Raw genomic sequence first — 23977 nt, 5'->3', positions numbered from 1 at the left:
TTGCATTCAGGCTGTCACTGGAGCTGTGGATACAGCAGCAATCCAGGTCTGCATCTGCCTGGGCAACATCCAGTTAGTGGAAAGCAGGCAGCTGGTCCTCACTGAAGTCCATTTGCTATCAAGACATGGAGCGGTTTTGTGCTGGAAATGGTCTTGTGCAGGAATACAGGAAAGGTGTTCATGCAGAATTTCCAAACTTGCAAATAAAAAAATCTGCCTGAAAATTATTCTTTCTGCTCCCCACCCATGTTTGACTTAAGACAGACACAGTGGCTTTGGCTCAAGGCCGGAGTTGATGGGCTAACAGTTGACTCCTCCAGACTTTGTTAATTCTCAAATGCCCAATGGCTCCAAGTGAGCTGCCAGACTGTATTGCAGGGTCACATCACCTGCAGACTTTGCTCAGGGGTAGGCGTGGCCTGGGGCTCTGAAGGTTTTTTTTCTCCCCTGTGTAAGGCCTCAATCTACCAGCCCTGAGCAGCAAGGACACAAGATGAAGCTGCTGAACTGACTGTGCAATTTGTGTTTATTTTTAGGGTTCCTACGGTGTTGTGAAACTGGCCTACAACGAGAACGATGACAAGTATTATGTAAGTGTCTTCTCCGCTCCTTGTTGCTGCTGCTCCTCATTCCCCTTTGCTCCCATGAGAGCTAGGTCCCCTCTGCCTTGCTGCTTTTAGCATATGCATTTCTGATTTGGGTAGCCTGCAAGGAATTGAACCTCCCTGCTGGGCATGGAGCTGCTGCCTGTGTGCCTGCGTGCGTGCAGTGCCAAACGGGAGGGAAATCGGGTGGGCTGCCTTATATAACAGGCGGGGATCTTGGAGGCAGACTGCAGGAGTGTATTGCTGATTTGTCTTGACATTTTCTAGCTATGAAGCAGGTCACCTGAAATTAGAGGCGTGTGGGTGGTGGTATGCAGCACCTGCTGTGCATTGGAAGAATAGACTGGAACTAGCAGGTGTGTTTTGCAAGGAAACGGGCATTTATCAGAAAGGCACTGAACAGTGTGGCCCAGCTGGGCAGTGCCTGACTCCCCAGCATTTAACCCCCTTGCGGGATGCCTCTCTGTACACCGAAAGGGACCTCATTGTCAGGTCGTAAGGTGTAGGGTGCAGTGCAGAAGGCAAACCTTGGCTTTTAAATCTTTTGCTGGGCTGAAGCCAGAGTTGGAGGGTTTCAGGTTTAAAAAGGCTGCTTATGCTGAAGGCTCCTTGTCTGTCCATCCCCTTTCAGAGGCAGGTAAATCCTAACCACCTCAGCTGAGATTCCTGCAAAATCTGTCTACAGATGTGCTCATGTCCTGTTTTCTTTGGACTGAGCGCGCGAGCTGGACAGCTGGCAAAAGGAAAGCTGGCTTGCTGTGTGTGGCTGTGCCTGAAGGCTTATGGCAACAGATTTCAGCAGTTTCTGGTGGATCCCAGGGCAGGTATCTGCAGAGCAGAGCTGGGTGGTTGCAGTGCTGTTGAACCCAAACTCTGCTGCCCTCGATGCAGCCCTGCCGGTCTGTCCTTGCGCTTCAGCTGCTCCATACTGTGTTTGGTGAGAGGGGTCCTGCTTTCGCTGCTGCCATGGAGTGGCCTCATGTGGGCGAAAATGGGACTGTCAAGGCACCTGGGCAGACTTGTGTGCTGCTTCTTGTCCCAGCGCATAGAGCTGTTGGCCTTTGTACAAAGGGGCAATAAGAATATGCCATGGAGATGTAAAGCATGCTCATTCTCCGCCTCTCTCCAGCTAGCTTTTCCTCCCTGACTCTTGGATTTCCAAGTGACATGCCAGGTTGGGTGTGAATTGTATGCCTGTTAGTATTTGTTAGCCGTTTCATGCTTCCAGCAGGCATGAAATTGCAGGAGAAAAGTCTTTAAATGAAGGATGGAAGACATGAGACAGAAATCTGGACAAGGTGCCCTGGAGCTGGCCAAGCAAAGGAACCACAATTCTTTCCATCTGCTGTCCTTTCCAAACTGACTCACCCGCCGCTGCAGAGCGGTTGCTGTTTCCGATGGCTCCCTTTCTCTGCTGCCCTCCGAGTCCTCCCTCCTGTGCCCTGCAGCAGGATGGTTTTGTTGAACGATGGTGTCAGCCGTGGCTTCCGTGATCCATCTGTCCCGCCAGCATAGGCAGTGCCAGGACCAGCGGCACAGCATGGGAACACATCACATCACACATTTCCAGCTGAAAACTTTTTTGCTTTGAAAATTGTCATCTTTACATTTTGGCACTGCCCTTTTGTTCTGGGAATCTTGATGCTGTGCTGTCGGCTGCCCAGAGTGGGCAGGGCAGTTGTCACAGCTCGGCAGGAGAGAGCTGGGTTTAGGATAGCATTGCCTGCTGTGTTCTTGTCCATGTTTTGGATGTAGGTTAATGCTGTGGATGTAGATTCAGCTGGTCAAATCAAAGCCAAAAGTGAAAGCCTGCATCCAGGTTAGCCTGGTGTGTGTTAGTTAATCCCCACTTAATCTCCACTTCTTTTTCTAATCTAAGCAAACGCTTTAAAGCTACTGCAGCCCAAGAATGGCTCCCATGCCTGGGCACTGTTTCAGCCTCGCTACCTGAAGAGGGACGGGGTGTGCAGACCCTCTGACCACCAGCATTGCAGGGACATGCTCTTTGGTTCGCCCATCCCCCTTTTGCGGGGGTTAAGGCAGGGTCTGAACCAGATCTCAGCTGGGACCCTGAGGCTGTGAAGGCGATCCTGGGAGGTGCATGGAGTGCTACAGCAGATGGAGAGATGGGACCAGAGCGAGAGCATAGGCAGTGTCTGCCTGTGTTTCATCGCAGTGGATGTTAGCATACGGGAGAGGAGAGGGCAGATGGCTGTGCTGCTGCCGAAACACAGTGATGCTAAAAACCTGTGTTTCATGTACTTGCTACACTTTCGGCTGGGGCAGCGGGAGCTTTCCCCCTTCCCCAGCTGCAGTCACATGCAAACAGACTGTCACTCCTAACCCTTCCAGGTGCCCCTGCTTGTGTTTTCCAGGAGGGCAAGCCACAATCGAGACACCTCCACTTTTCCAAGGCATTAAAAAAGCCCAGGAGCTGGCAGACTTTTTAAAGCTTCAGAGAAATTGTAGCCAACTGCATTACTGGCTAATGGTTGCTTAGCTCCCCACACGTGCCTCCCAGTGTGTCTGACCCACGTGCTCTCCCAGCGCTGAGATAACTTCCATGCTGCTCTGCTTATCGTTCCCGTCCAAGGCTGCATTGCAGCAATGCACCCTGACCCCCTGGGTTTATTTTTCCACAGATTTAGCTCTGGAGGGTTGTTTTTCTCTCAGTAGCGAAAAGCAATAACAGATAATTGGAGGAAATCAGCCCTTGGTTGTCCTTTAGTGAGCAGCCCCTAATAACCGATTCACATGTGCAGGGTTTTAGCATGAGGCCAGGGTGTTGCTGCCTGCTTTATTTTCTTCAAGGTAGTGTGCTGCAATAAAAAGGAGCAAAAGTTTAAAGAGAGAAAAAAAATTTTTGTTTTGGAGTATAATTTAGAGAGTGACTCCTGATTCTTGCTGAGGCATGGGGCCCTTTGCTAGCTCTCTTGGAAAAGACAGATTTTATATGTACCGGGAACTGAACCTAGCTCCTGACAAAGCAAAAGGAAAGATTTCTATTGCTTTTAATGAGTTTTGGATCTGGCCTAGAATTAGGAAAAGCTCTCAAGGAAAAAAGCTGATCACCACATTTAGGAAAAATGTAGATGAGTTTTATTTACTTTGTGGGTTTTTTCACCTTCCATTAAAGATGAGAGAGTGCTTCCAAGAGCTTTATCCTTCATTGCTGTGAACAACCACAGTGCCGCGGAGGACTGTGAAAGTGTGCTGGCTTACATCAGCAGATGCAAGGAACGTATTAGACCAAGGAAATTGAACTTTCAGCACCAAATATGTGAGCCAGTGCTCCCTCCAAGGAGGAGACCCCATTGGGATGCGGAGCTGGCTCCCAGAGGAGAGGTCCCTGTCCTGTGCTCGGTCCCTGCTGCTGCTGGGCCACGTGAAGCTGTTACAGCAGCATCCGTGAGGCTCTGCCAAGGAACCCTTTACAGCTGGAAAGGTTTCAGTGTCTCAGTTTGCAGGAGATGCTTTGACAGTGACTAGCGGGAAAAAAAGAAGAAAAGCCAAGCTCTGTGAAAAAGCAGAAAATAAAAAGCAAAGGCAAATGTGTCCAGGCAGAGATCTAGTTTGGAGTAATTGTGCTGATGGAATTTGATTCTGTGATGCCTCGGGTCATGTCTCCTTCCTATTTTCAATCTCTAAATCAGCTTGCAAAGAAAAGTGGTTATGATACTTCTGGACAAAAGCAACAGCATTGTAGGTAGTCAGTGGGTTTCTCTTTTTTTAATCTGGTTTCTAAGAAACAAGATTTATGTGATTGTGCTCTCTGCCTCTGTACCTAACAACCTTTGCATGGAGGGCTGTTTTTTACCACCTCTCAATAATGGGGGGAAATTCCTTCCAAGTTTTTCAAAAGACATGGCTGAACAAAGTGATGCTGCTGAGAAGGTGGCCAGCAGCACACCTTGAACTTTCTAGCCCATGAAGAACCCACTTTGGTTGCCATCCAGGTGGGAAGGGAAGGAATGGCTCCCATGTTTCTCATCTTCTTGCTCACTTAACAGCTACTGAACTGCTGCCAGCTGCACTCCAGTGCAGTGAGGACCAGGGACATGATCTCTGGTTTGCTGTTCAGCAGTGTGGTTGTGAGGAGCTGGGTCACCCGGCGTAAGAGCAGGAGCCTTCGGGAGATGGCTGGAGGCAGGCGAGCACAGCTGTTCCGGGAAGGCATCCCAGCTGCGGTGCTGCCAGCCCGGGGTGTCATGGCGTGGATGAGGCACAGCCTGCCAATGTAATTCTGCTGCCAACATGACAAGTGGTGTCTGGAACAAAAGGTTCACAAAAGACAGAGGCAGAAGCAGGATTTTAGGGGCATGGCAGCTAAACCTGTCTGGTTTAGGCTTTTCTCTCTGTGCATAGCACTCCCCTCTCCTAGCACAGCTTCCCTCTTAGCCACTTTCTCTGAGGGATGTTGTTGTTCAGACAGAACGGGTGAGGATGGGCTGGAAATGCTCTCTGGTCTGCTCAGCACTACCACAGGGTGCTGTCACACACTAGCAGAGCATTTAGGTGGTGACCTTTGAGCAACATTCCACTCCCCTGCAAGCTGCAGGTAGGGACTATGCACAGGTATTCTGCCCTTGCAATGCAAGCCTCAGCAAATAAAATGACATCTTAAGGGCTGTGAGAGCATCATAAGGGATAGATGATAAGTTCCCTTGGCTCAATTGATTTTATCACCTTTCCTTCCCTGAAATAATGGCCATTTTGCTGTTGTCATTACCAGTAACAGGATGCAGGCTCGAGGTCTTGCTGTTGTGAAAGCTGCTGTGTACCAGGCATCCCTCCTCTCTGTAAACCTGGGATCTCCTTTCCCTCAGGCATCCTCACAAAGCAGCTTCGCTGTGGCTTCCAGCTGCAAGGTTGCTAGGAGGAGTGCAGTAAACTTTAGATAGTAAACGTACATCAAAGGAAAGCACAGGGTTCCTGCTGCCTCTCAAAGGAAAATGTCACAACCCATGTCCACATGTGAATAGTCGGAAGGAAGGTGGGTGCAAAGGCATGTGTGGAGGAAATCTCCTAGGGTCCCTCTTTTCCTGAGGAAACTGAAGCAATGCTTGCCAGTGCAAAGGGAAAATCCCTTGGCTTGGCTCTGCGCTGGTTCTTTATCAGAAAGACATTATATGGGTAATTAGCTCTGCTTGTGAGTACAAATGTCTTTGGCTCTTTCATGCATGTGAGCCTGGAAGGAGAGGTTTGCTGAAGCATCCCTGTGTTGCTCCCGATACGCGCAGCTGCAATTCAGGGAGGAAGCGTTGTCCTGCCAGCTTGTGCTGTAATTAAAGTGAGGCTTCACTGCCATGTGCTCTCGTCTCTGCTCTTGTGATAATTAAGTGGCTCTAGCCCATTGCATGATGAAGTTTGCTCTTTGTCCCCCGTTTGAGTTTGAAAGCGCAGTGGGACAGATCCTCTTTTCCGATCCAGCCCTGCTTGTGTAGTAGCAGATACTGGTACTTTGAAGTTCATATAAACATGTCCTGGTGCTTCTGCCACAGCAGTAGAGCTGGTTTACAGTCAGCTCACCTACGATACAGTAACCCCCACTCATCTCCCCATCGCCCCTCACAGCATCCTTCAAGGAGTTTGGGTGACAGCAGTAGCTCTTGTTCCCTTTGTTTGTGTCCCCGAGAGCAATTCTTGTCTTTGCTATTGTTCCTCTCTGTACCTTCCTGCTCCCTCCAGCTGCTCCCCAAGAGCCTGCCCTGGGACGGACTAGCCTGAATCAGGCACGTCTGGTGGCAATGGCTCAGTTCCTCAGGCTGGGTTCCCCAAGCATTCATGCAACTTGGGAGCTTTCAGCAGCAAATTGCATCTTCTATTTCTTCTTTTTCTAAAGCTCCTTACCAGAAGGCAGGGAGGACTCAAGGTGGGATTGGAGCAAGAGGAGCCTTTTCCTCCTGGGCTGGCGATGGCTGAAAGAGAAATAGGTGTACCAATTGCTTTGATTTTTCCCATAAATTTTCATTATGAAGAGATAAAAATGGGGAGTGTAGGAAGTTCTTCAGTCTTGGTCCTGGCCATCCTTGGAGGTGGTTGCACACATCTTGGATCCTCTTTCAGTAGACCATGAATCATTTGGCTGCCTGTATTGGACACAGCACTGTGCTAAGTAAAAGATAAGCATTTCTGAGTCTGTCTCTCAGCACTGTTATTTCCAACAGTTGGCTCAGGAGCTGTCAGGCAGGATTGAGAACTACACAGTGTCTCTTCTCAATTACACGGGTGCAAATCCAGAGGATTTCATTGGATCAGTACCAAAAATAACAATCCTTTCAGTGAGCCACGATCCTGGCTGCAACAGGAACACTGACAGGAGGTGGGGATCCTGGGGCATGCAGTGGCATTGGTGCCAGGAAAAACAGCTTGGGAAGGAGCTCACCAAAATGGTTTTGGTGACCTGTTCCTGGAGTACGTGTTAAAAAGAGGTAGTGTGCAGAGAGCCTGCCTCCATGGTATTAATGCAAAATTCCTTGACATTTGACTGTATCCTGCAGGAGTCCTTGGTTAATTATATTTTGCAGGGATCACTCCAGTGTGAATTACAAATTTGGATGCTTATTTAGTAAGTGTAACTACCTATTCTAGGGGAAAGAGCAAGTGACCATCCCAGCTCCTGGGAGTGTAGACTATTTTCTTAAGCAAATTGTACCATGAGCTGGTTTCTCATTAAATATTTATCTGCTGGGCCAGTTGGGGCTGTTTGAGTGGCCCTCAAAAAGGTTATTAACACACAGAGCAGATGGAGTCGCAGAGACAGTTTTATTAAATATCGATTGCCTTTTGCCACCATGCTAATGCCAACTGGATGGCAGTAAAAATTACCCTAACTCCCTCCCATGCCTCAGCTGCCTGGGTTCACAATGGTATCAGCATACAATCAGGTATGAGAAGGGAGGGAAGCCCTTGGCAAAAACCCATTTCCCTCCCTGTGCCTTCCCCGTGCTCCTGCACAGAGCTGGCTTTGCCATTTCTGATCTTGCGGGGATGGATGCCTACGAAGTGTCTTGTTCCTGGTCTTGGGTATGGTGCTGGATCGCACTACAGGTGCGCTGTATTGTTCTGGCAGCATGGAAGAGGTTTATGGGGCAAAAATAGTCTCTGGGAATACAAAAGGCCTCCCCAGGCAGCGCAGAGCTAGTGAAAGGGCTGTGTCCTCACCCTATTCCAGGTCTGTGATGTAGGTTGCAAGGGTGTTAGCTGTATGGCTGTGACATTCCAGCTTTTTTGCTTCCTAGACCCTCTGGCAAAGCAAAACATAAGGTGGAGCATCCTTGAAGTGGCTGACTTGCAGCATGGCCGTAGCATCATCAAAACCAGCAGGTACATAAAGGTCAGCTAGAGGAACCCACCTCTTCCCTCAAGCTCCTGCCCCAAATGCAGAAATTCGGCTCCTTTTTCTTTGTCCAATTTAAAATAAATCAAAACCATTTGTTTTTTCATGGGAGAAAGATGAACGAAACAAATGGTTAGCAGTGCTTTTGGGAAGGCCTTGGTCAACATCTGTGTGTGTCTGTTGTGGCCACTGCTAACCAGAAGACTTTTCCTCTAGGTTGAGGAACAGACCTGAGCCAGTCCCTGATGCCCAGCATACTCCCGGGTCACACCAATGAACACTTTGGCTCTTGTTCACTTTTAACACTGCTTTTTCTTCTTCCTTCAGGCTATGAAAGTCCTCTCCAAAAAGAAGCTCTTGAAGCAGTATGGATTTCCACGTGGGTATCTCTCATTTGGACATCTGCCTGTTGTCCTCAGCCAGGCAAATCCCTCTGTAGAGATGTCTGCAAAGACTGCAGAACTTGGCCTCATTTGAAAGCTGCCCAAGTAGTTGGGGGTTGGTTAAAATGCATGGTAGTAAAAGGGCAGGCACAACCACAGAGAAATTCAATGCACTTGGTAATTAGGTTCCTGGCTTTGATTTTCTGAGTCTCTTTGAAGTGCTGATTCTTCCATGTTCACCATCTATGAAGCCTACTTAAATGCTGGAAGTTAGGCCCTCCCCTCCTCCCAGGGGCTCTTCTACCCCCTCAGATAGCACCTGGCTCCAGTGGCTGGGCCATGGGACCTGGCAAACAGACCAGGCTGGGAAGCTGGGAGGAGGTGGTCTGAATGGGGCTTGGAAATCTCAGTTCCAGGTGGAGACTGTAACGCTTTGGGATGATACCAAGGTGATGAGACCTTCCTGAATAGCTGGAGGTATCTCCAGAGGGGCCAAGCTGCTCACTCTTGCATGCCAGGTGCTGCTGAAAAATGAGTTTTTCATCATGTTGTCACACTTGCAGGTCGGCCTCCTCCCAGAGGGTCGAAAGCATCCTCTGGAGAGCAGCCAAAACCCATGGCACCACTGGACAGAGTCTATCAGGAAATAGCCATCTTAAAGAAATTGGACCATGTCAACATCGTTAAGCTGATAGAGGTAAGTGGCTTTTCCACCTTCACCTACACTGAAACAAGTCTGGTTTGTATTGCAACGACAGGATCTTTCTTCGACTGCTCTTACTTCAGCCAAAATTGGTTTAAAAGAGTTGTGCAGAAATTTAGGCTGGTGATTCCAAGAAGATCATACCAAACATACTTACCCTGGGCTTTGGGCAGGTGCCCAAGAGAAGGCAGCTAGCTCTGCTCATAGAAATAGCGTCCAGCTTTGACCAGTGAAACTTGTATGTAGACAAGTTTCTGGGAAGGTGCACAAGTGCAAGGCTTCAGTGCCATTTTCATTATTGTCTGACATCAGATTAGGATAAGCTGTGCCTTTATGGTTAGCTGTTTCTCCAAATACAGGCAGAAGCCCAGATTTTTCAGGAGATAGGAAAACCTGTGTCCTTCGAAGACCTTCTCTCTGCAGAAATCTCTGAATATTAGCCTAAGTCATTCTCAGTGCTCTGCAGCTCAGCACAGTGTCCAGGGAGTACTAAAATGTTACTTGGTTAAAAATCTCTTTTTATTCCATTTTTGTCTTTTTCCACTTTCCCCTTATTTCTCTGTTATCAATTACAGGTCCTTGATGATCCTACAGAGGACAATTTGTACATGGGTATGTGAGTCATATATGCTAACAGAACCATCTGGGTTTAGACCTAGTGATGCGAGTAACATGTGCCAGGGCTCGGGGTCAATACCAGGAGGCAATTTTTACCAACTTCAGCAGACTTATGTTTTTCAGGAGACTTATTTTTTGGGATGGGAGGGCCCCTTGCAGTAAGGTAAAGCAGCCTCATGTCTTAGTACAGCTGTGCACATCTCCTTGCCTTGAGGACACTGAAAAGACATGACAGCAGCTCTGCCCTCCCCTGTGTATGTGTCAATTCCAGTCCTAGAGCCAGGAGAGAAGGGAAGGGTGCAGGATGGTTTCTCATCCTCCTGGTATGAGGTTGGTCTCTCCAGACTCCTCCTGTAGGCTGTGGATAGCGGTAGTGACTCTGGAAAGCAGTCTTGTCTTGGGGTGTTCCCTCTGACCCCTGCAGAGACACTGACCACCCTGCTGAGCCTTGGGACCTCCTAAGACAGCAGCACTCCTGCCTTTGGCCTCTGAGCCCAGACCCTGCTGTGGGGTGCTCAGATGGGAGGCCATAGCTGACTGTGTTTATGCAGAAGGTGGGGAGTTTCCATCCATTTTGCTTTCCTCTTCCCCAAACCTTGGAAGTGCCAGACACAGCCTAACCCCTATTTGGGCAAAACCTGGAGGCACTGGCCTGAGGCACTGAGATACCTTCTGAGATGGGACAGAAGAGGGGGATGTCCAACCTGTTGCATCTCTGTTTCCCCGTGATGTTTCCTGATGAGACAGGCTCAAAGGCCGCTTCTCATGAAATAATTACGGGATGCTTTTGAAGCTGCCTGTGAAAGAGGGCTCTACCGTGCAAATGAAGCTCTTTGCTTTTGAAAGGCCACTTTTCTCTTTTGGCTGAAGGCCCAGTGGCTCTCTGTAGGTGCATGTGTGGTGGGGAGGGGGGTTGAGGCTGTTGTTTAAAGGTCTGAACTCCTGGAGATAGAAAGAAGGGGAGAGATGAGATAGGAAGTCTTTCTTTTTTGTTGTTGTTGAATGAAAATGAATTCATAAGGAAGTTGAAAAAGCAAAAGAAAAGAAAAAAACCCCACAAAACAAAGCTTTCCCTGTGGAGCGAGATAACAGTCCCAGACACGGCAGTAATAACAGCAGGACAAGTGGGAAATCTCTTTGCCCCACTGGGGCTCTGGGGGAGGTTGCACTGGTCCCTGGGCAGGTAGCTGTGGCTGTGTTGTCTGTGCCCCATCTCCTCTTTGCTCCCCTTTGCTCTGCCTCAGATCCTGCAAGCGGGTCAGGCCGAGCGATACAGGCAAATCAAGCTCCTGCCTCTGTGGTTCCCTCGGCAGCAAGGGGAAGCTGTGGGTGCTCAGCGCTGCTCAGGATTGAGCCTTCTGCAAGTGGGTTCCTCCCTCCTGCTGCTGACCCAGCCGATGATAACAGCCCCTTTCTCCTTCCAAACATGTCCCCCACTACAAAGCAAAACTAGAGAAGGTGGAGTTTGCTCTTAGCTAATTACTGCTGGCATTAAGTGTTGCTGTGAGCACTCTCTGCTGCGTGCTCATTGGGAAGAAAGCAGGGGATGGAGGATGTCAATAGAAATTGAGCAACCTGCAATGGCACAAGATGGTTGAATAATAAAATGCTGCCACAAGCTGCAGCTTCTTCAGCCTGGACAGCAAGATGAGCCAGTGCACGCTGGCTTGTTGCGTTTGTACCTTCAGCTGGTCTAATGTCACAGCTGCAAGCAGGGCTGCCTGGTCCTTTGGGCAGGGCAATCTGCTCGGATTTCTTGGGAGGTGCAAGAAATCCCTTAGTAATTCGTGAGGAAAGAGCTCTCCTAGTAGATAAAGGCAGATCCTTCTACTGTTTGCAGAACAGGTCAGAGACAGATCAGAAAAACACATTGCCACTAACTCCCTAATCAGACACAAAACCTTATGTGCTCTACAAACCTCAACTCGCACCAACAAATCCTCTTCAATTGCTCTTGCCAGGAAGTGTTTACCTCTGACAGCCAGGTAGCTGTGCTGCTGATTGACACAGCAGAAATGGAGCGATATGTTCGTACAGCATCTTGTTTGGTATCAGCAATTTAGCAGAAATATCACACCACACACCCTCCCTTGAATATATTGAATAAGATGGGGCTCAAATCAGCAAGGGCTGACACTAGGAGCAGCAGAAATGTGGTTGATAAATTAGCACCCGCTGTCTCTTTGTGCAGAGCTTGCGGGAGGTGGGGATATTTGTCTTTGCTGAAGAGATGGATATTTTCATGTTGCATCCTCTGGTGTCCTTGTCATGGGTGAGGGAAGAGAAGTGAGCGGAGATAAATTGATTTTGCAGATATGGGAATGGATGTGTTTTTGTAGATGCTAAAAAACCAAGTAAGCCCGGTCTCCTCTTCTGATTCTGATGGTTTGATTTCCTTTTCTTGCAGTGTTTGACCTCCTGAGGAAAGGGTAAGTAGTCCTCCCAGGATTCCTTGTGTCAAAATTTTTGGTGTTCACTATTAGCTTCCTAGGTGAAATGGAGACTTGACATGTACAGTGGGGCAAACTGTTGTCTACAGGCAAGCACAGAGGAGGCAAAATCCAGCTGTAGTTGCCTTTGCACTGTTACAGCCTGGGATGATGTGGTGAATAGTAATGGGCCTGGGAGGACATGTCCTGGTTTGATCTGGAAAACAAATTTGATGCCAATTCCCCATCAGGTGCCTGGAAGAAAAGGTTTTGATAGGAATACTCTGCTGGAGTAACAGCCACATCATGGCTTCCTCTGGCACAAGGGGTGTGTGGTTGCATCAACATTTACTTGCCATTCGCTGCCTTATTTTGCCCTGAGCACTAACATATTGTGGGAGGCTGTTTTGTTGTCTCACTTTTCCATAGCAGGAGAAGTGATAAGGTGGTAGGAGTCTCCTCACTGCTTTTTGCTACTCCTGTGCTGATTCTGCAGCTGTGTGGAGTCACAGCAAGGTCGGGAGAGCTGTGCCCAGGATGGGGGAGATTCCCAAAGGGCTTAGTTTTCCCTCTGGTCCCATGAACAAGCCTCTTGCAGGCTGCCAGCTCCAGCGGGTTGCTGGTGAGAAGCTCCCCAGTCTCCCTGGTGACCAGGCTGATGACTATCTTGTACGTGAGCGGGGGGAGGAAAAAAAAGCTCCAGTAATCAGCTGTGGCCGGGGAATGTGCAGCCTGTCTGCCTCTAGCAGAAGGCAATTAGACTCCATTAGTGGCTCTGCCAGTCCTGCTGCTCACACTATTTTTCCCTGGTTTCAGCAGCAGAAAATTGTGCGTGAAGAGGGAGGGAAGGCAGTGGCAGAAAAATGCAAATGGGAGATGAAGGTAATCAATCAAGTGGCAGCAAGGGAGAAGAGATAAATGATGCAGGAAGGATTTGCTTCTGGGTGCTGAGGGGAAGAGCTGCAGAGCCTGGTTTTGGTGTCTCAGCCAGGGTTTGGCTTGCAAGGATGGTGTCTCAGGAGCACTCACTTAAATCCAGCTCAAGCTAGTGGACGTATGTCCAAATGCAAGGTCAAGCTGCCAAGCACAAGCAAGATTAACCCCCAGTGCAGTGAAGTCCTTAGCTCCTCCTACTAATCTGTTGGGGAACAGAAGATGCTGAGAAGCTCTTACAGCCTCTTTGCCCTCAGCTTTCAGCAGGCACAGGCAGAAGAGGGGCTTTTACAGGATACTGTGCATGTGCATCTCTCAGCAGTGGCGGCATGCAAAGGAAAGGAGAGGAGAAGCTGACCAGGTAACCTTGGCTGTAGAGGGCTGAATGGCTGAGTTCTGGTGGTGGCTGCTTTGAAAATCTATTTATCAGTTTAGCACAATGCACTGGAAATATTCCCACTTAACCTTTGAGCCAGTGGTTTATGTGTAGATTCTGCCTTGGTTTAGACTAGCTGCACACTGATGTCGCTTCAGGACTGAGCCCCAGCAGGCATGAAATCCAGTGTATAGCAACAGGCATTCTGTCCCGTCTACTGTCTGGTACCCCCTGGTGATGCTGGTGCTCACAGCCATGAGCAGCTTTAGGAAGAAACCAAAGGCCAGATCCAGTTTTGTTCTTTCACAACACTTTTCCCATTAGGACTCTCAGTGAATAGTGTTTGACTTATTTTGTACAGACAGCAGCAGTTAATCCTGATGTTGACGAGGGCTCTGTGGCTCATACTGGCTCAGGGAGTGTGCAAAGCCACCTGTCACCACTAGCCAAGCTCACTAACCTAGGCGTCACCAGGTCCAGAAAGGATCGCACGCCATCCTGTGTCACAGTACTCAGAATCTCTTGGGAGCCTGGCCCTCAGTCCTGGGGACATGGTGATGGAGAAGGTGAAACTCCTCCATCAGGGAGTGTTACTGCCATTTTGCAAAGTACTTAGCTACTACCTCTTCCTAACAGGCCTGTCATGGAGGTACCAAGTGACCAGCCCTTCAGTGAGGAGCAGGCTCGGCTCTACTTTCGAGACATCGTCTTGGGCATTGAGTACTGTGAGTACCACCAGCACTGACAGCAGCTTTGCAGAGCGTGTGCGTCAGCCTTCTGCTCAGCTGGGGAGAAGCCTCCCAACTCTGGTGGGATGTCAGTTGAGCGACTGAGGTCCCCTCTAATTGCATGTGATGGGGTTTGCAGTTGGTGGTGGCCCCACTCAGCTCAGACTTACCCAGGCAGTACCACAGATGCCAGGAGCAGGTGTTCCTTAGAAAGGATGTTAGGAAAACAGAGGCTTCCTTTTTTTCTTACGTTTATCTCTTTGGAGAGTGCCTTTGAAGGCAATAACAGAGCCAGAAAATGGTGGTTTGCAGTGACACGGACTGAATCAGTTAGCTTCAGCTGGAACAGATTGCTGTCTCTATCTTAGCAGGGCAAAGCGCCGGCCATGAGGAGAGCTGGTGAGCGGCATGGGGAGGATGTCTGTCCTTGTATGCTCCCTCTGCACAGCATCAGTCTGAGTGATTGCTCATCACTGCTGTGCCCTCCCAGGGAGGCGGCTCAAGTGTGTTCCCAGGCTCCGTCTGAAGACTCCAGCAGCAGTGTTCTTCTTTGTAGCCTATTTGATTATCATCACCTTTTTTTAGTAAGTCTTCTCCCAGTGTGGATGAGGCCAGATTCTTTGCTGAGTGCCTGTCCTGAAGAGTACAAGGAGGCCATGATAGGTCTGTAAAGGACAGCAGAGATTTTTCTGGCCCCGTTGTAGTTGACAAGTCCCTGCTGGCATGAACCTGGCAGGCGTGGGAGAAGAGGAGTCCCTGAATTGAAGATACAAAGTAGAGTGGTCTATGTGCTGGTATCTTGTGAGCGTGGGCCGCGAGGAGCAGCTGGCTGGTGTTTCCCCTCGTGGACTCTTAGCAGAGCTGGCATGTCCATGTAACCTTTTGCTTTCTGCAGCGGGGGATCTGAGGCTGTCAGATGGTGCGTTTTGCTCACTACTGATCTGCAGACCTTGTGCTGCAGGCTTCATGGTGGGTCTTCTCTTCTGACCTGCGCCAGCAGTGGGAGGATACCCATGAAATTACTGGTTGTTTTCTTTTCTAGAAGACAGACCTCTGAAAGTAGCAAGCACTGTAGAGCTGAGCATTTATGGGTGCAGGACATGTCTGTACCGTGCAGGGGGGTGTGGGTCGGAAAGCCTGGTGCTTTGATGTGGTGTGGTGCTGGTAGCTGGTATTACTGCCACGCTGTGTCTGCATTACACAGCCCTTTCCCACTCCTCCTGAGCCTCCTACCAGCATTGTGACCGATTCCCTGCTGCTTGCTCACCTTAGGTCCCTTTATCCTCAGCTCTGCTGCTTGCACTGGAGCAGTTCATGCACAGAGTGCTGCCAGGGACCCACGTAGCATGGTCTCGTATGTGGGAGGTACCCATGAGTCGGCTGGTCTGCAGTTACTGCTTCTGTACCAGCTGGGAACATTGTCAAACTGCTGGTGAGCTGTGTTTGTGTCTGTGCCTGTTTGATTCTGCTGTCCTCCTTGTATATAGCCTTCCACAGAGGTCAGTGATCTCGTCATTGACTGCTTTCTCTGCACACTGAGGCACTAAAGAATTGGCCATGGTTGGACGGCTGAATATGAAGAGGAAGAGTCGATACAGCTTTTGCAGAGGCAATTCATGCCTCACAGCTCTGTTAGTTTTCCAGAGAAGACAACAAACACGTAGATAAGGTGATCCTGTTACTACATTGTTTTGATTGCCAAAAAGCTTTTGATTAGATCCATTAACAGTAGCTCGTAAGTCTCTTTGGTTGAATGGCCTCTTGTTGATTAGTAACTAGACAATTGGGAAAGTAGGAATATAGCTTTCACACTGGAGAAAAGTCACTAATGCAATTAAACAGGAATCCATAACGTGGCCTGGGATGTTCAATATATTCCTAAATTACTAGAAGAAGGATAGAGTACAATAAGAGAGATTGGCGATGACATGGTTATTCAGGATAGCCATTGTTAGAATTGACTGCAAAGACTGCCAGGAAGATGCCATGATAGCAAGTGACAGCGTGATAAAATGGCAGATAAAAATTCATGTTGCTGACTGCAGGGTTATGCATGAGGGGGAGAAACAACACTAAAAATACGTACATCGTGACAGGTGCTAAATTAGCTGTTCTCACTCAAGCTTCATTCTGGATAGTTCTCTTGAAAATGCCAGCCCATTACTTAGTGACATTCAACAAAGCTAACAAGATTTGAGGAATTATTGGGAATTAAATAGAGAAGAAAACAGAAAATGTCATTATACAGTTATAGGGATCTATAAGAGCTCTTTGGTACAGGTGTGGAGTATCTTCAATATTTTCTGCAACTTGGCTCAGGCTGTCTTAAAAACAGCTCTCTAGAACTGAAAAAGGCCCCAGAAGGGTGATGGAACATCTTATGTACAGAGATAAGACCAAAGCTCTTCAGATTTGCGAATTATCATGGGAAGGGGTGATATGACAGAGGCTTATAAAATCCTAAGCGTCAGGGAAGTGATGAACAGAGAATGAATCTTCTCTCTCTCTAAAAACACAAGGACTAAGGGGTAGCAAATAAAATAATCAGGTAGCCAGTTTAAACAAGAAGGAATTACTCTATCATGTAAGGGGAGATAGCAGCTGCCAGAACTAAATGGGCTCCGAGTGATTAGACAGATCTGTAGAAGAAAAGAGCATCAAGGACGATCAGATCTGAGGGTACAGGCAGAAGTTTGCCATCAGGCTGCCTAAAGCAGGGAGTGTGTGTACTGGACGTGTTACATCTCTCTGCCTGATGCTTTTTCCCAAGGTATTGACCCCGGCAGGAGATGAGGTGCTGGAGTAGGTGGGCCTTCAGTTTGGCTTCTCTTCCATCCTCGTCTCTCCTCCAGCAGCTTGTCCACATTGTCCTTGAGATCATCACTGTGCTGACCTGAGGTAGCTGCGCTGTGCTGGGTCCTCTGACACTGACCTAGGTTAGCTGGGCATCTCTCAGGCATGGCAACCTTTTATAAACCTGGCTTTGGCAGCGCAAACACACGGTTTTGGTGGCAAATCTGAAGGCAGGGCAGCCAGCAGAGCGAGGGACAAGGACACTCGAGCAAGTGATCATCACCCCCAGTCAATGAGCAGTGAAAAGGTCAGACATGTGCAAGACAGGGTCATGTCACCCTCCCTGTTTAGTCCAAGGTGAGATTTTCCCAGCTGTTTTAATCTTAGGAAATAAATACCTGCTTCTTTCACAAACCACAGGGAATTGTTTCAAATGTGCTTTCAAAAAGCCAACGTGTAGCTGCATCAAACTCAGAAGTAACATTCCATGCTGCCATAGTGCTTTGAGCCATGTCTGCCTTAATTTCACCGATCTCCAGTGGCCCTTGCAAGCTCAGAAGCTCCTCACTTCTACAAGGCCTTTGTGGAAGACTCACCTGGTTTCAAATACCTGCAGAGAACAAGTCCCTGAGCGTGACTGACCTTGCTGAGGCAGAGGAAGGTGGTTTGCAGTGTCCTGGCCCATCTCCACATTGAAATGCAACACCATCTCATTTTTTTGTCTAAAACCAGTGAGTGGGAATAAAATCAATGTTTGCAAGTCTGTGACAGCTTCCAGGTGCTGCCAAGATCAGTGAGGTCACCCCAGGAAGTTGGTGGAAATGTATATATGAATGGGAAGCTCAAGACTCTTTTTCAGTAGAGTTTGAAGGGTGAAGACTGCAGCTTTTTATATTCTCACTAGCATTCATACTATAGCAGAACCTGTATGCCTCAGCTGGGAGATCCAAGCTCTGCTGTGCTGGATGCTGCTGGCGTAACAGTTCCTGCTCAGAGGAAACTTTGAGTTTAGAAGATAGTAAAAATAATTTAAAAAAAGTAGTAAAGTGTGGGTAGTCCTAGGCAGAGGGAGTGAAACTGGGCAATAAATTATAGGATGCCCAAGTACTCCCAGCAACAGGAACAATAGGATGCTTTATTTTGTGCTATTGAGTAACCACTTATTTTATTAGCGAATGAAAGTTAAAAATGGTGTTCTCTCAGAACTGTTGGGTAAATGCATGGCAATTATTATGTAATTACAGAGGAAAAACATGGCATTTGTGCACACTGAAGGAAGAATGTTGCCAGGCAATCTAGAGTTTGCAAGGTAATTTTAATGTAAGCAGACATAATTGTTATGTAATTTAGGAGACTCAATAACTATGCAGCTGCTTGAAGCTCGCAGTCATCAAAGCAGCAAATGCATCATTGCTGGTTGGGTTTTATTAAATTAGAAGTTGCAAACTGGATTCCTGTCAGAGCGTGCAAGGTGTTAATCCAGGCCACTGTGCTGCCCTCCGTGCAAACAGTGTGTGGTGAGTGGGGAGGGGGCTGCAGGAGCCAAGCTGGTGGGAGATGTGGGATGACCTTTTAAATCACCAGTGGTGGCACACAGTCCACAGCTGCTGCGTGTTTGTGGGAACTGGACTCCACTGGTTATTCATGATGCTTCCCTGGGGCGGAGGCCTCCTGTGAGAGAGCTGGCTCTGGGGAGATGCGTTTGGAGGGAGGCAGTGGTCAGTGTGATGAGAGCAGAAACATCCCATGCTGGGTGGGAAGCCTGGCTTAGGCGCAGTGGAAGGCAGGGACAGATGCCCTGGGGAGAGCAGAGAGCTCTCCCATCCAGGCAAGGGCACAGTGCTGCTTTGCTTTGTCGACTGCTTTTGACTGGGTCTTGGGTTTAGTATGTTTAATACCAGGACGTGCACTTTGATACACGCAAGGTCTCAGCCTTGTTCACTGATCAACGAAGAAACAGAGGCAGGTTCAAGGTCTGAGAGCCGGGGAGATCTGCCCATAGTAGAGTATTCCTTCCTCTGGCCCCCAAACTGCTGGGAAAATATTTTAAGCTTAAGTGTGGTAATATTACTTGTTCACCTGTTCTATTTTCTTATGCCTGTCTTAGACCTGAGCTCTGTTGTGTCAGGAGTTATGTAAGCATATGTAAACTTTAATTCCCATCCTGGTGAAATGGGCCCTACAAAGGAAAGTGCTTTTGCTCCTGCTTGCAAGACTTCCCTAACACTAACGGCATTGTACACACACCCTCGTGAACTGGGGAGGCAGGCTGTCTGTGTGTTGTAAGTACCACTGAGTGGTGATTTCAGAACGTACTTAAGTGCTTTGGATGGAAAAGTTTTGCTGGAATATTTATGTCATTAACTAAAGCATGTGTTTAAGCGTCTCTGTGAATTGAGGATATGTGCAATTACCTCCCTTTCTACTTGTAACTTCCCTCTAGTAGTGCTTATCTGGGGTTATTTAAGGTTCAGTCTCCCTTCTAGTAAGGCAAACATTGCTTTTCCAATGATACTCAGCAGAAATAGATGTGCTGGGTAGAGAATAGTTGCCGAAGGAGTTAGCAGCTGCGGCAGGAGTCATCCCGAAAGCCAGGAGGCGGGTACAGGACTCCCTCGCAGAGCCAGGCAGCGGCAGGTCAGCCCAGGGTGCCTTGCAGCCAGGACCCGCCAGCAGTGCCAGCCAGGCGGGCATCCAGCCATGCACCCTGCAGCATGCCTTCCAGCACCCTGAGGTCAGTGGCTCAGGCATTTCCTTGACCAAAGGTTGTGTCTTTATCTAATAGCTTCTGATATTGTTCCATTAATTTGTCCAATTCCTTTTTAAACTTGCGTAAATCTTCATCTCATACTTACTTACTGTGAGGAGCAGTTCCCATTCAGGGTTGAGTCTGATCCTGCAGGTTTCAGCTGATGCCAGGAGTGACTTAGGAATGATCATGCCCTCTCTGTGCCACCCCTGGTTTATAGACTTCAATCACATCTTACTCTAGGGGTGGCTTTTCAAGGCTGCAGTGTCCTTGTCTGTGCCAAGTGTCCTTCTGTCCCTTTGACCATCCGTTAGAAAAAGCTAGCAGTCCTAGAGCCCCCCCCAAGCCTTATTACTTGAGGGCACAACAGTATTTCAGAATTGTCTTCTACAGTGGCTGAAAATACTTACTGCAGGAATTAACATATCCCTCCCTCCAGCAAAGCCTACAGGTTTTCTGTGTAAAGACAGATATTCTGATGTTTTAATTCAGATATCCTGGGTTTGGTGATACCTGAATACAAGTTTGGCTTCTTGAAGGCAGTAGAATTTCCTTCTGGATTGACTCAGTGGTGACTTACATTTAATAACTGCACAGTAAATGGTTTTGCTGAATGAAGGTGAATTTGATGTCATGCCAGTTTGCTTTGGCAGATGAACAGTGGAGACTAGTACCAGGTGAAGCATGTAACGTGAGGATTTTCCTCCAGTGTCAGGCTGCTGTCTGCTGGCCAGGAATGTTTTACTTATTGTGAGCAGATGTTTGGTTCAACACAAGAAGTAAATGCCTTAAACTCTTCTCCAGTGGTGGGAGACGTATGTGGGAGCCACAGGAGAGGTGAGAGAGAAGTGTACTACATCAAAAGTTGTGAGGGATATGCCAGGTATCCTAGTTTGGTTAAAACTTGGGACACAAGTAGCTTCATTTTTTAGGAGCCTAAGTAAGAAAGAAGAAGAAGCAAACAAAAAGTCTGTCTAAGCAGGTAGCCTGGCTGTGACACTAGCCAGGAGCAGGCACATAGTGCAGAACATGCACGCAAGCTTGACCCAAGGGAAAACCCTGCTGACTTGCACAGTTAAGATGAAGCACAGCGGCTGTCCCTTCTGCTGTTTAGCTGCGAGCTCAGTGTTTTATCTGGCTCATGAGAAGCTGAAACAATGGCTGTCAGTGTGGCTGAAAGGAAGAAAAAACATTATTTCCTGCATTCTCTGTAGAAAGTGCACAATTCCCCTACTGCAACTGTGTCTAGAGAAACTAAGGGTGTCAATTCTGGTCCCCTCCTTAAAGGAATACTTGTCTCATCTGTATGAGCTATTGGTCAAAGGAAGGGTCATGACACGCAGCTAAAGCTGTTGGGAAGTTACCTTTCCAGTAGCAGTTCTCTGCAGGGCACCTGTATGAATGCCTGTGGTGCTCTGGAGCCCTGTGCGCTAAGCCTGGAGCAATAGCGAAGTGCCTGATATGCAGATCAAAGCTGGCTTTTCTGAGATAAGACTTAATCTACTTTGATCATCAATATGTGAGTGTAGTTTCCATTAACTTAAAATTTAAGCAAACCAATCAACAGCTGTGTCAAGGGCTTGTCTATTCAGAGGACTATCTACTGCAACGTAAGTCTGGGGCAGGTGCTTTCAAGCATCAGTGGTGTAGATGGGTTTGATCTGCTTTGGCACTTGGTGGAGGTGAGTTCCTCAGACGTCATGTTGGCATGGGCCAGCAGAGCTGGGAGGTCAGACTGTGATGGAGCTGCTGCATGTTCTCCTGTGAGTCCCAGCAAGCTACTTGATCCATCTGTGCTTCCATTTCTGTGTGTGGAATGGAGACATGCTCCTTCCTGGCTCCTGCCTCTTGCCTGCACAAGTTCAGAGCCCCTCAAAACAGAGCATGTTGAGGTGGGGGCTTTCAACTGCAACTACAGCTGCAAGGTGCTGTGGATTATAAATGACAACCATCAGGAGAAGAGGGGCTGGCTTGTGTTTTATCACTTGCAGATCTCTATTAAGATGATTAAAAAAGACCGAACAAAAAACCTTTCATGTAGCTGCAAGCATTGCTGATACCGATCGATGAGGACTTTGTGTAAGATTGAGAGCAATTAGCTGGTAGAGCAGATCAGAGATGTGCTAGAGCCTCTTAAGAAAGATCAGGCAGTTTGATTGTTGTTGTTTGATGCAGTTACGTAAGTGATTGTGCTTGGGGTTAGATGCATCCATGGCACAGACTGTGCAGGTTGTTTTGGCAGTACTTGCTGCCCGTACCCTGCTCCCCACTTTCCCAGTGCTTCCTTGAACATTGGCATGTCTGTAGCTGTGGCAGGAAGCTCTGCATGTCCTCTGTGACTGGTGAAATATGGTGTGTGCACATGGGCAGGAGGGCATGTGTAGAAAGGCAGCCTTTGGCAAGACTACCTCTCCTTCCTCTTCCCCATTGCTTCCTACCAGCAGTATCCCATACCTTATCCCTTCTGCCAGGAGCATGGTGGGCAACCAGGTGCTGAAGCTGGAGCACTAATGGAAGCTGAACTCTTCCAAAGGGCTGGGCAATGCTGGCGTGTTGGGATCCCACTTTGTAAAACTTGGGCTTAAGCAACATATTCAAGTGGCAGAGGTTTGATGGACGCAGCAAGAGAGTGGCAAAGTAGTGAATAGAGCTGAGACAATTGGAGCTGGGAGCCTGGCCCCAGCTGCTACGTGAAACCCCTGCAGGGAGCTGAGCATGGGAAGGAAGGTGTCCCCCTTGCACAGCCCACTTACATCCATGTCCTCCAGCTCTTTCTCAGCGGAGCACTGCGGACAAGTACAGAGGCTCGCTTCAAAGAGCAGCCTTCTGGTTTAAGCTCTGGATGGTGGTGCAGCAGTTTCCTTAGGAGGGTGTTAAATCATTTCTTTGCTACATGGGTGATGTGAGAGTAATACTAAGCAGACTCTGCAGTAGCACCATATGGATTGCTTTTGTCCTTGAATGGGAATAGTATTCTGTTTTTAATCAAGTATAATTCAGCATCGGCCTCAGTAAATAGCAGGATGTGTCAATGCATTGCAAAGTTTTATATGTATAATTTTTAAATGAGCTTTTAGCAAGTTGGTATTAACCTGCTGGAGCTCTGAGGTTTCCAGAAGGGAATGCAGTGAAAGGCCCGGGAATGCAGTGAAAGGCCCCTTTTTTAAAAGGGCCAAGGAGCAATCTCTCTTTTTCTAGCACTCCTGTCTCTGCTCCCTCTTGGTCTTGACTGGCTGTTAATCTAGACAGGCAGTTCCCAGGCATTTGCTTCTGAATGAAAAGGAAAGCCTATTTAGTCTCCGAATAGCCTGCGGTATCTGGAAACGAGGAGCATTTGTCAAATGTGTTGCATGTTGCGAAAAAGCTGCCTCATCCCACTGAAGGCAGTAGAGGGACTGAACAGAAAGAAATGATGTCCTCAGCGGGGCTCTGCTAACGAGCAGCGATGGAGCAGGGAGGCAGAGCAGCAGGAGACGTGCAGAGAGCCCAGGCTGTGTGCTTGTGTGCACAGGCGGGAGTCAGCTGGCCCAGCAGCAGAAATCCTCCCCAAAATCTGCCCCTTTCTCCAGCCCCATCTACTGTACCACAGCTATGGAGGATTCACCCCTGCCTGAATGCTGCTTTGCAATATGAGTGCTGCAAGGATCTCTAAGCCACAGCACAGTGATGCTCAAGGACCTGAGCCCTGCCCCATACCTTGCCAGGGTACAGCCAAGCGGTGAATCACAGAATCACAGAATGGTAGGGGTTGGAGGGGACCTCTGAAGATCATCTGGTCCAACCCCTATGCCAAGGCAGGATCACCTAGGGCAGGTTGCACAGGAACGCATCCAGTTGGGTTTTGAAGGTCTCCAGAGGAGACTCCACAACCTCTCTGGGCAGCCTGTTCCAGTGCTCCATCACCCTCACAGTAAAGAAGTTTTTCCTCATGTTGAGGTGGAACTTCCTGTGCTTCAATTTGTGCCCATTGCCCCTCATCCTGTCACGGGGCACTACTGAAAAGAGACTGGCTCCATCCTGCTGACGGCCACGAGGTGAGATCCTCTCAGGGGCAATGTGCGTGCTAACAGCAGTGAGATACGTGGAGTACTGACTTTCTGCCAATTTTGTAATCATTGAAGTTATTTGGCTCTGACTATTGCAAGTTTGGTTCTGCAGGGACGCTGACTGTAGTTCAGAGGCATGTAAGCCTCTGCTTTCCTTTAATACCATTCCCACATCACCCGCTGGCTTTTCACAGAAATGATGTTCAGAGTGTGCCAAAGCAGTGTCCTAAACGGGCATGCTTTGTGACCTGGAAGTACAACCTAGCTGCTCATTC

General features: G+C 48.4%; 1 protein-coding gene across 1 annotated transcript in view; it reads left to right on the top strand.

The window, feature by feature from the left end:
* The window catches only part of CAMKK1 (calcium/calmodulin-dependent protein kinase kinase 1, alpha), a 60147-nt gene that overhangs the window by 11559 nt on the left and 24611 nt on the right, over positions 1 to 23977 (top strand). The window contains exons 3-8 of the mRNA XM_010284226.1: positions 537 to 590; positions 8272 to 8323; positions 8891 to 9024; positions 9606 to 9642; positions 12056 to 12077; positions 14023 to 14111. Coding sequence (XP_010282528.1) covers positions 537 to 590; positions 8272 to 8323; positions 8891 to 9024; positions 9606 to 9642; positions 12056 to 12077; positions 14023 to 14111 — 388 coding nt within the window. The remainder of the gene's footprint in view (positions 1 to 536; positions 591 to 8271; positions 8324 to 8890; positions 9025 to 9605; positions 9643 to 12055; positions 12078 to 14022; positions 14112 to 23977) is intronic.

The sequence above is a fragment of the Phaethon lepturus genome, unplaced genomic scaffold (genome assembly GCF_000687285.1).
Source record: "Phaethon lepturus isolate BGI_N335 unplaced genomic scaffold, ASM68728v1 scaffold31593, whole genome shotgun sequence".
NCBI lineage: Eukaryota > Metazoa > Chordata > Aves > Phaethontiformes > Phaethontidae > Phaethon > Phaethon lepturus.
This window is presented reverse-complemented; position numbering and strand designations above follow the sequence as displayed.